Here is an 18,047-nt window from a genome sequence, read left to right as displayed (position 1 = left end):
TCCGATATAAGAACCGATGAGCTGATGATGCATGTTTCAGAGCGAAGCTATCGAACAGTACATGATTTCTTACGACTGACACAGCACGTCTGAACAGAACTGCTTCTAGGACAACTGACTCTGTGCTAATGCTATGAGTATAAACCGAAGACTTGGATGAAGGACAATCTGACAAAACGTAAGCGTATTTAATAACAAATAAATAGTAATGGAATATGTATAGTTATGGTTTCTGCATTGACGACAACTATAGGTTAATTCATTTATTTTATATCTTAAATCCTCGTATATGCAGATCATCCCTTACGAAAGGAAAATATATTTACCAATATATTTCGTAAAATATATTGTGATATATTGTAATATATTATTTTCCCTTTTTATTTTCTAATATTTTATATATTTGTAATACATTTAATAATATATTGATGATACATATATTATATAATATATTGCAAAATATACAAATGATTGCCGCTTTCAATATATTGCAATATATTGGAAAAAATAAATATATATAAGAATATATGCCTAATATATTACATGATATTTTCCAATATACTGCAATATATTTTTGTTTCATAAGTGATTGCATGTTACTGTATTTGTGTGCTTAGTTGAAAAACTTAATTGTAAACTTTTCAGATCATGACTACGATGTTCTAACTGACTGAAGTTATGATATTTTCATCCTGGGCTGGGGAAGATAGACTTTATAGACAGATACAGAACAATACAATTGAATCACAGACATGCATGACCTTTACATTTATTACTCACAAACTGACAGTTTTGATTGCCTTTTGAATAGCAGAAATGTAATTTTCCAACTATTTTTAAAACTGTAAAACATTATTATTATAATTTTTTTTACTAAATTTACACGCATGAGTTTGAAACCTAACCAAAAAAAGAAAGAAAGAAATATTAATAACAACAAACACTTTCTTCCTTTTCACAGGGGTTGCAATTCCTTGCCAAGAGTTAGTTGCCTTCTTGAAGTTCCTATGATCACGCATAGATGGATCGTAAAGATATCTGTAAAAAAGTAGAAGTATCCAGAAAGTGAAGTCCACCGTTTTTAAAATAATTCATGACAACAGATTTACGAATGCAGTGCACACGATTCTTCCATTAAAAAATTAATAAAATCTGATCAATAGACTTAACAGTTTTATTGTCTAAATATACGGTCGAAGCAATATTGGCTAGTCTACAAAATCCTTCTGCTTTTGACAGAAGAACTCTACCTCTAAGGGGGCATGATATACTTTACGACTTTACATCATAACGTCATCGAGAATGACAGTCACATGTTGGCAAACTGATGAAGATGTGATTTGCATGTGTTTTCTTCAGTTTCAGCTTTCTGGGTCGTTAAGCCACATTTTTACAGTGTATATACTTGTCATTCTTCTAGTAATTTCCCTGTCCACCTTTATGCCTAGGGCCGGTTCTACATATAGACAAAGCAGGCAAATTATAGGCAAACAAAGTTTTTCGAACTGGTTCAGCAAACACCCCAGCACTGCACAATTGATTCGACTCTCACTAACTCATTAGCAGATGAAGTGTAAATGAGGTGCTAGTGGTGCTTGCAGGATTAGTTTGAAAATAATAGGTTACTGTTCATAACCTCGGTTCTATGAAACATAGAGTGGAGAGATCCACCTATGAGAAGAAGGGCATCTGACAAAAGAGAAAGTTTTTTATTGGTCTTTCAATGATGCTGGTTTTGGCCTGCAACTTCCCAGAACGAACCAAACCATGCTTATCTGGGAAAAACCTCTATGACCATGCCAAGAGCCCAGGAACCACAAGGAACCGACGAGTCCATAATTACTACAATGTCTCCAGAAAGCAAACTTGTTTTCTTCTGATTCCGCATTTGCCTCATCTTTTCCAGAACAGATCTGAAAGATATTGCACCTGTCTCCATCGTCTTCTTGCAAACAGGTCATGAGGTTCAAACACACCAGGTGGTAAAGCTGGTTTCCCTTTCAAAAGATAATGATGATTAAGCAAAAGAGGCTCCAGGTCATTAGGATTGTCGATAGCTTGGTAACTAGCCTGTCATTCAAAACAGATTCTACTTTATAGAAAACTGTGTAAAGTCCATCATCATATAAATTTTGTTGATGTAGAACAGAGCTGACAACCTTTTTTACAGAGCGTATCATTCTTTCCCATACACCACCATGTGAACCCAATGGTGGATTAAAGCTCCAATGAATTCCATCTTGTGACAACACTCCTTGAATTTTATCATGAAGTACAACCTCTACTGGGCCTTTTTAACAATTGAGTCAATGTGAATGTCCCATTTCAGGTCCTGAGAGATAGTGGTGTCCAGGAATCTGAATGACTCCACTCACACTGAATGTACAGTCATTTTATATTCCACAGGTTTCTCAGAGATGTTTCCATCTGGCCACCAAAGAAAGCAAAGAAATGTTATGTCTTCTTCAGCCACCTTAACTTGATGGAACATAGCCCGAATGTCACCCTTAAAAGTGATGGGTGCCTTTCTGAAGCGAGTGAGAACTCCAAGCAAAGAGCTGGTAAGGTTAGAGCCCTGCAGAAGTTTGTTGTTTAAAGATGTTCCTTGAAATGTAGCTCTACAGTTCAACTCCACGTAAATAGATCCCTTTCTTGGATGGTTGACACCGTGATGATGGAAGTACCATACTGTCCCAATTTCACAGTGCAGCTGTTCTTGAGATGCTTGTTCTGCATAGCCCTTGCTGATGACATCATTCATGTATCCCATTTTTTATTATGAAAATCATGGTTGTTTAGGAACTTTTTCTTCAATCCAGGGACCCATTGCTTTACCACAGCAAAGTTGTTAGGTAGATGGACTTATTTGGTCTTATAGGGAAACCTAAAACTATAGTTCCTATCTTCTAGGACCACTGACTGCTCCACGATTTCCATTAAGCTGATGTGCTCCCTCAACATTTCTTTCTTTACTATGTTCTCATTGAATTCATGATTGTACTGATTGATTAACATTTCCTACAATCTGCATCTCCATTCCTAATGCACCCCTGTTTCCATTCAATGGACCATTAACAACACATCCCAACACTGTCCTAACAGCATATGGGCCAGTCCCACAGCTGTTGACTATCTCCAAATGTTCCACTATCCTTGAAGCATTGCTACCAATCAGCAAGTCAACATTTGCTTTTATATTTGGTACTCCATACTTTTGATAGGTATGGAAACTTAGCCAAACCTTATCAAAATGTTATCAAGTTGTCAGTACTAACTGGCATTTTCTGCTGTGTGAGTTCCTCAGGAAGCTAACAGAAGTTATTGCCATTCAGACTAAATACTTACAAGCCAGTCAAGGAGTAAGCTGGAACCATGGCCTGATGTCCCATTGTACTAAGCCAGAATGTGACCTGTTTACTTGAAATATTCAGCTTCTGCCTAATCTGTTCTGTGCAGAATGTAGCTGAACTACCCAGATCCAAAAAAGCTAATGTTTTTATGACTTTTTGTTTCCTTTGATGGATTTAACTTGTACTGGGAGAATGAACAATGCCCATCAGTCCTTACCAACCCCTGTATGCCCACATGTTTTGGAAAACCCTAACTTGTTATAAGATTACGACTGGTTCACTGCTGCTGATTGCCTTTTGATGCGAAACACTGTAGGTTGAGCTCGATGACAAAGTTTGCATTTCAGGCACCCTTTACAATCTTTGCTCTTGTGCTCAGTACACAAGCATGAAAAGCAAACTCCAGTTTCCCTTAGAAAGGGAACTCTTTCTTTGAATTCTTGAAAAAGCAGCATGTCCCTGAGCTTGGTATGAGGGGTAGGACAGTAGCGTGAAGACCCCCCGAAATTGTCCTTGTTCCATTCCTGCAAAAGAGAAAGATAATGTTATTGAGATGTCCTTAATGCAGCCTATGGCTAGAAGAGGGGTATTCTCCCCTCTAAATGCGACGGAGAGAATAGCAGTCCCCTCTTTAATTTAAGTAGCAGGGGTGTTCATCCCCTGCTGAGGGATGAACAGCAGTCTCCTGCAGCTATAGCAGTAAATGGTGTTCTCTCCAGCTGGAGAAAACAGCAGTCCCTTTTTCTTTTGAGGGGTGTTCGTCCCTCACTTCAGGGATAGAACAGCTGTCCCTTACCGTTATAGCAGCAAAGGGTGATCTCCCTAGTGGGAGAAAGCAGCAGTCCCTTTTTTTCTTTTTCTTTTTTGAGGGGTGTTCGTCCCTCGCTTGAGGGATAGATTTGTGGCCATTATTGGAACTGCAAATGTTGAATAAACCCCGAACACACATGATCGTTATCGTGTGGTGAATCTGGCCAATCGCGAACAGCTGTGTCGTCATCAGCACTCCTGCAGTCACTGTAGAGAAACTGCAGTGGCTGAATAAGCCGGCTGCTCTCAAAACACTCTCACAGTACTTGATGCCACGCGTGACGGTCATGTGGCGTCGGCACAGTCTCTAGTTGGACACTGCTTGAAGTCAGATTGCGATCGGTTTGCACAGTGCTGTGTGAAGTCGAACGCACCTAATGCCTGATACTCAGCAAGTCAGCTGCCTAAAGAATCAGATGCAGCCAGTACTTCTCACTAGTGATTCCCGATGGTTTTAGAGGATAGTTAGTCCTCGTCGCCACCTGTTGTTCAGAGAATGGTACACCAGAGTTCTTACTCCTTTAAGTAAAATCCAAGCCCTTCCAAGGACATTTCAATTTCCCACACTTTACGTCCTTTTAATTATCTTTTTACACACATACTCTTACCTTAGTTAAGCACACACACAGATACCCCAAGGACACCCTTACTTGTAAATTGTTTGGATTTTGAAGGCACATTACCAATTTGCATTGTTCTAAACAAAAAAACATCAAATTGCCAGCAGGCCGCGCATTTGGACCAGTACAATGGTTTGTATGAATGTCCGTACATTTATTTGAATGTCCTTAGATTTTTGTCACAATGATGCTTATCTTTTTTTTTGTGGGGGAATGACACGTCATATTCATACATCCTACAATAGGTGATTTTAGTAGCATAAACAAGATGGTTAATCCGTTCGGGATTTAACGTACAGAACCGAGCAACAAACATTCCTGATTAATGGCTGATGATTATACTGATACTATATAGAACAGTCTCCCAGAAAGGATGGGTTATAAAGGAAACTAATCTAATGTAAACAATATGTAAATTATCATGCTGCTTTTTTTGCATGAGCATGTAAATCTCCTCAAATGGCCTGGGCTGCGTTTCCCTAAGCATATCATAGAAACTATTTTATACTATAAATATATTTATTATTTACATCAGATGTGTTAAAGGGGTCATATGATGTTGCCAAAACGAACATTGTGTATTTGGTGTAATGCAACATGTTTATGCGTTTTAAGTTTTAAAAAACACATTATTTTCCACATACTGTGCATTATTGATCCTCTTATATGCCCCGCCTTCTGAAACGCGAGGTGTGCTCTGATTTGACAGCTATCCAGTGTATTGTGATTGGCTGAATGCCTCAAGCATGTAATGGAAAATGTAATGCCCCTTAACACCGTGATGCATGCGTCTCGGCACGACGAGACAAAACCAATAAAACCCATTACAAACAAGGTAGTTGTTTCATCCAGTGGGGATATAATTACTGATTATAAAGACTTGTACTGTGTTTTTAATTGTTGCATTGCATCACGCCACGTAATCATAAAACCATATCTGGATTAGTGATAGGAGAAACAACAAGAGCTAATCTACACTGCTTAAAACTCACGTTTGAATCATCAGTGGCAAATCTTTTACATATGTATACGTACTTACAGACTGTGAGTGATAAGCACCAGACTGTCCTTGCAAAGTTGTAATTGCCCCGCTTTATAGAAACAGACACCGACATTGTAGGCTACTCTCTGAAGAAAAACAGTCCTCATCCTACTAAAAAAATCTAAATATTTGGGTTGAACTGTTCTGGAACAGTGTTGTAGATACAACTGTCACAGCGTGAATCACAGCGTGAATCAAAGTTACGCCTTCTTCTTTTTTTTCTTTTCTTTTTATTGGTGAACTTTTGGCCGATGTTGTGCAAACCTTTTTATCTAGTTTTAAACTGGTGCTCTGTCATCCAGTTTCATTTAAACATAAAATAGAAGCTGTGTGTTTAGATGCAGAATTGCATGTCTAACTTTGGATTTCCCCCTTATTCTTCAGAGGTCTAAGTTTACATCCAGTAATTGTCTAAAGCTTCCGTGACATTCGAAATAGTTACATATACAATTTTTTTTTTCGTGTCTTATGGTCAGGTTTTGGGTGACTTATGATTTGTTGCTCTACTCAGTAAAAGATGGCTGTGGAAATGTCAGTTACTTATTACCTGTGCGCTTCTAGTATTACAGATGTACAACATAAATTAACTTTAAATGCACTGAAGTAGTATTTTCATGCTCCAATAACATCTTGACGGTGCACTCCATACATCTGAACAGATATAACTACAAATTTAGCTAAAATGTATATCTTCAGGAAGTGTGCATGCACCACTAGAGTAATATCTGAAACTTTTTTTTCAGTGGGAATGAAGGTTACACCCTGACGGTTCTGTGAGCATTTGATAAGCAGACAGCAACTTTCTGACACGTGGGTTTCAACACACACACACCCTCTCTCTCTGTGAACTCAAACGAGCTTCTTCCTGCTCTCATTTACATCAGAAATCAGCCCCCAGCGAAGGTAATGTCGCTCTCTCTATATAACTCTATATAACAACTTGGAAATTATTAGAAATCAATGTGATTTAAGAGTTACTTGTCATAACTTCAACATTATTTGACTGGGAATTTATTTTATTTTTCACTACAAACATAACACGGTTATTCGGTTTTGCACATTTTACTCAAATTTGAGGGTTTTTTAGGCGTTAAGAAAAACAGGAGTAAAAAAACTCTCATATGTAATGATGCATTTCTAGCTGCAACAATGCATTAGAATGATGTGTATTTAAGACTGCAAACAGACTTTTTAGTCTTCAAACTATGAAAGTGATCAGATCTGACCGTGCTGAAGGTGAACTGTGGAGTCACTTGTCTCTAGATCTGAAGCACGATGACATCTCAGGTCTCAAAGACGGTCCTGCGACTGGAGGCTGAAGACGTCCAGGCACTGAAAGATGGAATTAATTTTAAGAAACACCCAGAGGATGGTAAATGTTACATCATTTACAAAAGCAAAGACAAAATTCGAGCATGTAGGAACCAGTGCAAACACCAGGGAGGACGCTTCAGTAAAGACATAGAGGACTTGGATGGCCGGTGGGTGAACAACAGAACACTGATAATAAGTAACATTTATAATGTTACAAACATTTCTATTTCAAATAAATGATGTTCCTTTGAACTTTTTAATTCACACAAAAATATTCAGCAGCACAACTGTTTTCAACGATGATGATAATGCAGCAAACAGCATATTATGATTTCTGAAGATCATGTGACGGTGAAAATTCAGGTTTGATCACAGGAACAAATTAAATTTTAATAACAGTAAATCCATGCAAGAAAAAGCTATTTTGAATTGTAAAAATATTTAACATTATTAATAATATAATATTATAAAAAAAAAATCATACTTAATCACAGGAATCATTTACATTTTTATAGTATACTCACACTGAAAACAGTTATTTTAAATTATAATATAAATTATAATAATATTTGAATATATTACAGTTATCACTGTATTTTTAATAATATAAATGAAGCCTTGCTGAGCAGAAGAGACTTCTTTAAAAAAAAAAAATAATAAAAACACATTTAAAAATCTAATTAAATCCTGTAGAAATATTTGGTAACACTTTACAATAAGGTTCAATTAGTTAATATATTAACTAACATGAACAAAACAATCCATTTTTATGTTATTTAATGAAAATGCAGTCGTTCATTGTTAGTTCATGTTAATTCACAGTGCGTTAACTAATGTCACCAAGCTTAACTTTTGATTTTAATAATGCATTAACATGAACTAAATGCTGTTGTAGTATTGTTCATGCTTAGTTCATTTTATCTAAAGTAGATTTCTGAAAACATATTGTAAAGTGTCACCAAATATTGATTACAAATGAATCATTAAATATGTGCGCATGTGTGTTTGCATAACAGAACAGTGCGCTGCACCAAACACTACTGGAAACTTAACGTGGCCACTATGGAGTACGTCAACCCTCCGGACAGCTTCATGCAAGACGAACTTGGTAATGTCACAGTTATTTAACAAGAGTGCTGTGAAAACAATTTCATACACTCTTGTTCTTCATTGGCATCAGTGGTTCTATAAAGAACCGTTAACATCCAATGAACCTTTCCATTGCATTTGTTCTTTACACTGAGAAACTTCTACTGAAAGGGGAAACAAAAATGGTTTTGAAACCTTTATTTTAATGACATTTGAAGTCATTTTAATTGCAGCTAATATACAGTCTTGTTCAAAATAATAGCAGTACAATGTGACTAACCAGAATAATCAAGGTTTTTCGTATATTTTTTTATTGCTACGTGGCAAACAAGTTACCAGTAGGTTCAGTAGATTCTCAGAAAACAAATGAGACCCAGCATTCATGATATGCACGCTCTTAAGGCTGTGCAATTGGGCAATTAGTTGAATTAGTTGAAAGGGGTGTGTTCAAAAAAATAGCAGTGAGGCATTCAATCACTGAGGTCATCAATTTTGTGAAGAAACAGGTGTGAATCAGGTGGCCCCTATTTAAGGATGAAGCCAACACTTGTTGAACATGCATTTGAAAGCTGAGGAAAATGGGTCGTTCAAGACATTGTTCAGAAGAACAGCGTACTTTGATTAAAAAGTTGATTAGAGAGGGGAAAACCTATAAAGAGGTGCAAAAAATGATAGGCTGTTCAGCTAAAATGATCTCCAATGCCTTAAAATGGAGAGCAAAACCAGAGAGACGTGGAAGAAAACGGAAGACAACCATCAAAATGGATAGAAGAATAACCAGAATGGCAAAGGCTCAGCCAATGATCACCTCCAGGATGATCAAAGACAGTCTGGAGTTACCTGTAAGTACTGTGACAGTTAGAAGACGTCTGTGTGAAGCTAATCTATTTTCAAGAATCCCCCGCAAAGTCCCTCTGTTAAAAAAAAGGCATGTGCAGAAGAGGTTACAATTTGCCAAAGAACACACCAACTGGCCTAAAGAGAAATGGAGGAACATTTTGTGGACCGATGAGAGTAAAATTGTTCTTTTTGGGTCCAAGGGCCACAGGCAGTTTGTGAGACGACCCCCAAACTCTGAATTCAAGCCACAGTACACAGTGAAGACAGTGAAGCATGGAGGTGCAAGCATCATGATATGGGCATGTTTCTCCTACTATGGTGTTGGGCCTATTTATTGCATACCAGGGATCATGGATCAGTTTGCATATGTTAAAATACTTGAAGAGGTCATGTTGCCCTATGCTGAAGAGGACATGCCCTTGAAATGGTTGTTTCAACAAGACAATGACCCAAAACACACTAGTAAACGGGCAAAGTCTTGGTTCCAAACCAACAAAATTAATGTTATGGAGTGGCCAGCCCAATCTCCAGACCTTAATCCAATTGAGAACTTGTGGGGTGATATCAAAAATGCTGTTTCTGAAGCAAAACCAAGAAATGTGAATGAATTGTGGAATGTTGTTAAAGAATCATGGAGTGGAATAACAGCTGAGAGGTGCCACAAGTTGGTTGACTCCATGCCACACAGATGTCAAGCAGTTTTAAAAAACTGTGGTCATACAACTAAATATTAGTTTAGTGATTCACAGGATTGCTAAATCCCAGAAAAAAAAATGTTTGTACAAAATAGTTTTGAGTTTGTACAGTCAAAGGTAGACACTGCTATTTTTTTGAACACACCCCTTTCAACTAATTGCCCAATTGCACAGCCTTAAGAGCGTGCATATCATGAATGCTGGGTCTTGTTTGTTTTCTGACAATCTACTGAACCTACTGGTAACTTGTTTGCCACGTAGCAATAAAAAATATACTAAAAACCTTGATTATTCTGGTTAGTCACATTGTACTGCTATTATTTTGAACAAGACTGTATAAATGTGACCTTGGACCACAAAACCAAAATGTATGGTTTGTTAGGATCGGACACTATTTGGCCGAGATACAATTATTTGAAAATTTGCACACACAAAAAATCTAAATATTTAGAAAAAAATCATCTTTAAAGTTGTTCAAATGAAGTTCTAAGCAATGCATATCACTAATCAAAAATCAAGTTTTGATATATCCACAGTAGGGAAATTTACAAAATATCTTCATGGAACATGATCTTTACTTAATATCCTAATGAGTTTTGGCATAAAAGAAAAATCTATAATTCTGACCAATACTATGTGTTTTTGGCTATTGCTACAAATATACCCCAGAGACTTCAGACTGGTTTTGTGCTCCAGGGTCATATATAACTTGTTGATGGATATTGACTGAATCGCTGTGTTATTGTCTTACTGTAGAGGCAGTGCTGTCAGATACTGACGGTAGTTTAGAGCTGCTGGAGTTGAATCCTCCAGACCCCTGGACCGCAGAACCCCGAGAATCACAAGAGCTACACGCCGGAGAGATTACGGTAGGATCAACACCCAACTGTGATCTCATTAACATCACATTCATTGCTCGAACACACCAATAACACTCTTAAAAATAATGGTGCTTCAAAAAGATCTTCAAGCGATGCCATAGAAGAGTTTTAGTGTACATATGCACAAAATGTTTGCTAGACAAACCATGTATTTCTGATGTAAACCAACTGCTTGAACAGAACATAAAGCATGTAAATCATTGTTGACTAATTAAAAGTCTTGTCTCACACATCCACACCTTAGTGTACACACTGCACCAATTACCATTGGATTCCTTCCTGGTCAAAGAAAACTACAGAAGCTTGATTTACATCCCGGAACATTCCTTTAATATTTGTCTAAACTGTAATGAAATACCAAAGAAAAACCAATACGGAGATGACGTCACTGAAGCACAAATGATGCATGCAAATATTAACTTATCTGTGGATATAACTTTTAAGATTGTTGATTTATAATACACAATGAACAGAATGCATCCATTTAACTTACACTGAATTATATTTCTCATATTTATGACGTATTATAAGTCTCATGCCTTCACTCGATCTCTCAGTTTTAAAAAAGGATTGCCCTATCTCTGTTTTACAATTTATTTTCAAGGTTTTTGGAAAAGACCAACTCTGTTGGAGCACTTTCTGTCAGGGTTTGGCAAGGAGGAACTCAAATGCAGACAGGAAACACAACACGAAGGGTTTATTTACAAAAAGGGGAAAAACAAAACCCACGAGGGGGAAAACACGGAGTAAGGTAAAGACTAAATAACTAAACAGGACTGGGCTGACAAAACAAACTCTTAAACACCAACTACAAACAAACACTCACGGTAATACAAGGACTTCAGAGGTACAGAAACAATCACAAATGTGGAATAATCTCAGACGTGGAACAATCACAAATGATGAACAATGAACCGACGAAAGACAGAGCACACTGGGAGATGTGGCACAGATAGGACAATCACGACAAGACTAGGATAACAAGGGGGGCGGGGCAAGGGAATGAGACAACACAAGCACATGGCCCAAAGACAAGGCCATGTGCTTGAACACAAAACACGGGTCTGCCATGATCCTGCCTCAAGACTAGGAAAAATCAAGGACACGAGGGCAGAATCATGACAGAACCCCTCCCTTAAGGAGCGACTTCCAGACGCTCCTCAAGGGAACATCAAACACGGGACATGACTGACATGACAGACTGGGACACCGACACAAACCAACAAGACATGACAAATAATAACAAAGGCAAACATAAATACACAATGGCAGGGTTGGGGTGACAAATAAAAAAAAACAAACAGGGAAGGGGAGGAGGCGGGACAAAAGTTCATGGGGGACAGGAGTCTTAGGAGGGCGGGCCGAAGGCTGACGACGAGGGGTCCGGGCAGGTCTGGGTGGTGAGGGGTGGGAAGGGGTCTCGGGACAACTGACAGAGGACATAACAGGAGGGGTCACAGGACACGGGGCAACCTTTACAGGACGAGGGGCGACAACAGCTGGACGAGGGGCGACAACAGGACAAATGACAACATCAGCTGGACACGGGGCGACAACATCAGCTGGACACGGGGCGACAACAGGACACGGGGGGACAACGGCTGGACACTCGGGATTTCTGGGGACAGGGTCAGGGGACAAGACAGGACTGACGGGGACTTCTAAAATTTGAACAAGACGGGACAAATAATCAGACAAAGACTTAGCGGCAATAATAATGGGCATCTCCTTACGAGATGAGACAGACTGTAGAAGAGTTTCTGCTGCAGAGTCGGCCGCAGCTCTCTCCTCCGCTCTGACGACTGCAGACTTGAATACAGCTCTCTTCTTTGCCGGCTCGGGCACACCAGCGCTCACCGCTGCTGGCTCGGGCACGCTCACCGCTGCTGGCACGGGCACGCTCACCGCTGCTGGCACAGGAGACCTCGCCGACTCAGGAGGAGACAGGGTCACAGGACCGGCAGGCCCCTTCTTCCTCTTCCTCTTTGGGCGCGGTGCAGGGGCCACAGCTGGGTCCGAGGCGGGTTGGGGGAGTTTGGTCTCGGGCAGGGCAGACTCGGACGCCGAAGACTCTGAAGCTGACTCCCATGAAAACCATCTCCCTCGCTTGTTGGGGAGACTGAAGGTAGTGGGAGGTGCCTCAGGATTTTGGGAGGGACTTGCCTGATCCCCCAGGGTTGCCACGGCCAGGACACGACCCTCTGGGATCGTTGGCAGCTGGGTAGGTGGAGGGGACCTCTGTGGCTCCTCCTGGGAGACGCTCTCCCACAGCCGGGCATAATTTTGGAGAATCCATTCCCCCTCGGGCGAGTATGGGAGGGTGACCCCCTTCCTGTCGGTGGGGGATGACATCCAACATTGACGACGAAACTCCAACAGGTCTTGGAGCTCGGAGGACCTCCTGCCTGCTGAGTTCCTTTTTGGTCGGTTCATTCTGTCAGGGTTTGGCAAGGAGGAACTCAAATGCAGACAGGAATCACAACACGAAGGGTTTATTTACAAAAAGGGGAAAAACAAAACCCACGAGGGGGAAAACACGGAGTAAGGTAAAGACTAAATAACTAAACAGGACTGGGCTGACATGACAAACAAACTCTTAAACACTAACTACAAACAAACACTCACGGTAATACAAGGACTTCAGAGGTACAGAAACAATCACAAATGTGGAATAATCTCAGACATGGAACAATCACAAATGATGAACAATGAACCGACGAAAGACAGAGCACACTGGGAGATCTAAATAGGGGAACTAATCAAGACACGACAGGTGGCACAGATAGGACAATCACGACAAGACTAGGATAACAAGGGGGGCGGGGCAAGGGAATGAGACAACACAAGCACATGGCCCAAAGACAAGGCCATGTGCTTGAACACAAAACACGGGTCTGCCATGATCCTGCCTCAAGACTAGGAAAAATCAAGGACACGAGGGCAGAATCATGACACTTTCAATCTGGTTTTAAGGCTGAATCTTCTCTTTTAAGAGTGTTAAACGACTCTGTGGTCCTCGTTCTCTTAGATTTATCAGCTTCTTTTGAGACTTTTACCCATTCTGTATCAATCAATAGACTGAAATCTTGGGTGGGTCTCTCTAAAGTGGCTCCAGTTATTTTTATCTGTCAGGAAATACGTGTTTAGGCTACAATAAGTTTTATCTTCCACTTCTTCCCTTCCCTGTGGCTTTTCACAATCCCTTTTTTCATTATAAATGCTACCTCTGGGATCTATTTTTTAGAAAACATAAGGTGTAGTTTCACTTTTATGACGATGATACTCAAATCTATTGACCTTTTATGGAAAAAAAGCTATTTTTTCCTGTCTAGATGAGGTTAAATCCTTCTTATCTCAAAAAATTGTATCCTTAAATGAGGAGAAGACTAAAGTTGTTTTTGGCCTTTCAGAAAATAAGCATTTCATTTTGACCTGGGATCTCTAACAGCTTTTAGGTCTCTGGTTGGAATCTGGGTGTTATTTTAAATGGCAAATTTCCACTGTGATTTGGTCCAGTTTTTATCAGCTCAAATGAAATATTTCTTCACTGATAAGACTCTGGAGATGAAGGTGCATGGTTTTATTACGTCAAGTCTCCATTACTGTAACTCATTATACTGTGGCATTTCAAGAGCTCAAATTTCTCATCTTCAACTAGTCCAAAATTTAAAGTCCAATCCTGCCTCTAGATTTCTTTTAAAAAAGAAAAAAAGGGATCACGCCACTCCGCTTTGAAAGCCCCTTCATTGGTTGCCTGTTCAATGTAGAACACATTTTAAAATCATATTATTTGTTTTTAAATCTTTACACGATCAATGACCAGGCTACCTATCTGAAGATCTGGTGACCAGAAATGACAGAGTCTCTTTTAAAAACGCAACTGTTTTCATTGGCGTATTAGGTTTTACATTCCTTCCTATTATATCTTCCATATCTGTGTTTTATTTTATTCTATAATTTCTTTATTTTGTTCTTATGATGCTGCTTCTTTTGTGAAGCACTTTGGTCAGTCTTGTGGCTGTTTTAAATGTGCTTTCCTACCGTAAATATATCAAAACAGAATTTTTGATTGGTAATATGCGTTGCTAAGAACTTCATTTAGTCAACTTTAAAGGTGATTTTTCTCAATATTTAGAACTTTTTGACCACAGATATTCATAAAAATTGACACTTATTTTTTGTTTTGTGGTCCATGGTCACAAATAATGTCAGGATAAAGTATGACTTATATTCCATTATAAATTAAGTGGATTTAACATAGTGTTTATTGCATGTTTTAAATAATCATACTCAAAAGTTTTAGTAAAAGTGTTATAATGTGTTATTTTTGAGATTAAACAACATATTATTATTATACGTTTTATTTTTATTTATTTTTTTATAATGCATTATGCATTCATTATAAAAATTGGCTTAATCAAAGTGTTACCGATTTATTTTTCCAAATGTCCTGTTCATCGAAGAATCCTGTGTGTTCCAGTTGACCTATTTCACACATGCATGTATGGAGCTGAAAGCGGGGAACAAGCGGATGATGTTTGACCCGTGGCTCACAGGACCAGCATTTGCGAGAGGATGGTGGCTCCTTCACGAACCTCCGTCTGAAGCCATGGACAGACTCAGTCAGGCCGATCTCATTTACATCAGCCATATGCATTCAGATCACCTGAGGTTAGTGTCTGATCCACCATATTGTATTGTATTAAATTGTTTTATGCCATAAAACTGCACATTTTAAATATTTCTTTTTCTATCAGCTACCCGACTTTGCAACGTCTTTCCATGAAGCGTCCAGATATTCCCATTTACGTTGGAGACACTTCACGGCCAGTGTTTTGGTGAGACTGAAATCTAAAGCAGAGTTTGCTGCATTAAAAGGATGCACAATTAATCAAATTAATATATATATATATAACATACATAATTTATAATACACTCCTAGTTTATACGACTTCAAATTTAGATGGGATTTCTGATCATCATTTAGGCTAAATGTTATTCTAATGATTATTCTGGTTAGCCTACTGAATGGAATGGAAATTACATTATCATCTCAGAAATACTCATTTCAAAACATCAAATTCTCCAAGATAAACCTATGTCAGACATCAATGCGATACAGAGTGTATGGAATACTTAACTGATATACTGTAGGTTTATTTTTCCTTTTTATTCAAAATATTCCCAAACGTCTTGACTAAACCATGAAAACTGCAGCCTGATGTCACGGCAATTCATACATATTTTACAAGTTAATTGTAAGACCTCATCCGTATAAATGAATTTTGATGTGTGCTAAATCTTATGTATATTACGATTTGCATAATGACCTACACCTAACCCTGCCCCTAAACCTACCATCAATGTGGTCTAGACAAATCGCACAAAATCGTACGAGGTCGCACAAATTCATACGAATTAATACTTACGAATTGGTCTTGTGATACTGTTGAAATATCTCGATTCTTAAATATGTGTAAGCATATGCATTTCACATCTTTGTAGATTATGTTAGTTGATCTTTAATGGGCGATGGAGAAAGTAGCCTAATGGTGTAATATATTAATTCCAGATAAAAACCCGTCTTTTTACTTAAGTACCAGATATGGGTGTCATGGCATACAATATTTTTAACAAGACTGATTTTGTATTTAATCTGAAATGAATAAAAACTTTGTATGTTACTAATTATAAAACGGATAATTCCGGTCCTTGATTCTGATTGGTTAAGCCGCGTTCTAAGTTTCTTGGAATTTATGGCAGCCCCCCACCCCCACCCCTGTCAGTTACTGATTTGAACAGCAAAATGGCGGGAAATATCTGTAACTGTCAGTTTCACCTCACTATTACCTATAATGGTGTGACTTCAACTGTTACAGATTTAAAAAACAAAACAGTGGGAATAAATAGTCCCTAATCTCTAACACAAAGTATCATTTCAGCATAAAAGGGTTCTTCAGGACAACGCACTCTTAAAAATATAATTTTTTTATTGAAATCTGTGGTTCTGGAAAGAACCTTTAACATCCAAAGAACTTGTCCATTTCCCCAAAAGTTCATTTTTTAATTGTTCTTGAAACTGAAGTTATTTTAAGATTTGTTCAGTGAAAATTTATTTAGGTTATATATCCATCTTTTCTTTAAGAGAGAGATAGTGAATATGTGTTGATCTGGCCACAAAAGTGTCTTTTGCAATAACATTTCCCATGTACTGAGACCAAGATAAACATTCCCCAACCGGGTCTGTGGATTGACCGTGAGATTAAATCAGGAGAGTACACATCCTGTTTAGGTCATTAAGAGTATAAACCCCCAAAGTAATCCAATACTCTAAAAACTTGATTGGGATTGCATATTTGGAAACGAGACCTTTGTACTAATTGCAATTCATTCAAATGACACCAAACATGACTCTGAAAAACACTCTAATTCACATAAAAAGTGTTTGCATAAACATTTTGAGTGAACTCAGGAAATAGTGAGAAGTAGGAACAAATGTGAACGAGAAAGTGAAAGTTGTTTTAGTGGGGTATGGGAACTGATGCCTGAATGTTAAATCACTGGTTGTATTGTCCGTATCTCAGTTTTCGAGATTCTTTCAGCCTTACAGTTTGAACAACCTTGAGCATCAGCAGTAGTCTTTGTTCTTTGTGTCTGGATGTTTTAAGAGTAGCCATATGAAACGTGTTCATATGAAATGACGAGTTCCAATTTTAAAGTTACATTTTTTTGACATTTAAAAAAAGAAATGTACCTGTTGAGAGTTTGCTGATAGTCTGCTGGATCGTTCAGCTTCAGAGTTTAGGCTTCTTTAATCAAAATTTTCCCCACCCTTATTGTTTTTCAAATCTGTAACTTCCAGTAATGAGGTGGCTTTGGCATAGAGACAGAGCGCATTTAGTGCACGCCCACACATGAACAATCTAACCCTCTCCATTGACTTTCTATTGTGGGAGGCTTCCTCCTTGTCATTTCTGACTTATAGCAAAAAAACTGAACAATGTCATCAAACATCAGCATCAGGAAACATTCAAAATAAAATGTGGTTTTCTCAATATATCTCTCATCTTTTGATATGGTTAAAAATAAAGAATGTGTGTTGCCACTGTTGCCACTTGAACAACAAAAAGGCGGGAAAATCTGTAACTGCCAAAGCCACCTCAAAAATCAACCTTGAGTCGACTTCCACAGTTGTACATCTGAACAACAAACCGTTATATATGAAACCTTAAATGCACTTTTCTTTACTTTTTTTTGGGTCAACAGCTTAAAAATGTATTTTTTTTTTTTTTGATTGCTTGCTGTATGTCACTCAGCTGTTTTTAGACATTGTTCTGTTTTTTGCTACAAGTAAGAAATGACTAAAAGGCTGCTTTCCACAATACAAAGTCAATTCAAGAGGGTTA

The 18,047-nt window shown here is 38.3% G+C and overlaps 1 protein-coding gene and 1 long non-coding RNA gene across 6 annotated transcripts in view; one reads left to right on the top strand and one right to left on the bottom strand.

Moving 5' to 3' along the window:
* The window catches only part of LOC127979083 (cytidine monophosphate-N-acetylneuraminic acid hydroxylase-like), a 33,243-nt gene that overhangs the window by 8,470 nt on the left and 6,726 nt on the right, over positions 1–18,047 (top strand). The window contains exons 1-8 of one of the 5 annotated variants that reach the window (XM_052584225.1): positions 43–178; positions 6,566–6,725; positions 7,086–7,303; positions 8,153–8,244; positions 10,517–10,629; positions 11,246–11,392; positions 15,122–15,312; positions 15,399–15,479. In XM_052584225.1, the coding sequence (XP_052440185.1) occupies positions 7,098–7,303; positions 8,153–8,244; positions 10,517–10,629; positions 11,246–11,392; positions 15,122–15,312; positions 15,399–15,479 (830 nt within the window). In that variant the 5' untranslated portion in view covers positions 43–178; positions 6,566–6,725; positions 7,086–7,097. Of the gene's footprint in view, positions 1–42; positions 179–2,426; positions 2,562–6,565; positions 6,726–7,050; positions 7,304–8,152; positions 8,245–10,516; positions 10,630–11,245; positions 11,393–15,121; positions 15,313–15,398; positions 15,480–18,047 lie in introns of those variants that run through there. The other 4 variants (XM_052584234.1, XM_052584217.1, XM_052584248.1 and 1 more) reach the window with 4 other exon arrangements.
* LOC127979116 (uncharacterized) lies at positions 963–17,808 on the bottom strand. The gene is made up of 3 exons (XR_008158729.1): positions 17,396–17,808; positions 7,049–7,154; positions 963–3,874 (listed from the first exon to the last, which is right to left on the bottom strand). It is a non-coding gene; the product is annotated as an uncharacterized LOC127979116 (long non-coding RNA).

Source organism: Carassius gibelio, chromosome A4, assembly GCF_023724105.1.
Source record: "Carassius gibelio isolate Cgi1373 ecotype wild population from Czech Republic chromosome A4, carGib1.2-hapl.c, whole genome shotgun sequence".
Taxonomy (NCBI): Eukaryota; Metazoa; Chordata; class Actinopteri; order Cypriniformes; family Cyprinidae; genus Carassius; species Carassius gibelio.
The sequence above is the reverse complement of the archived record's forward strand: the minus strand, read 5'-3'. Positions and strand labels throughout refer to the sequence as shown.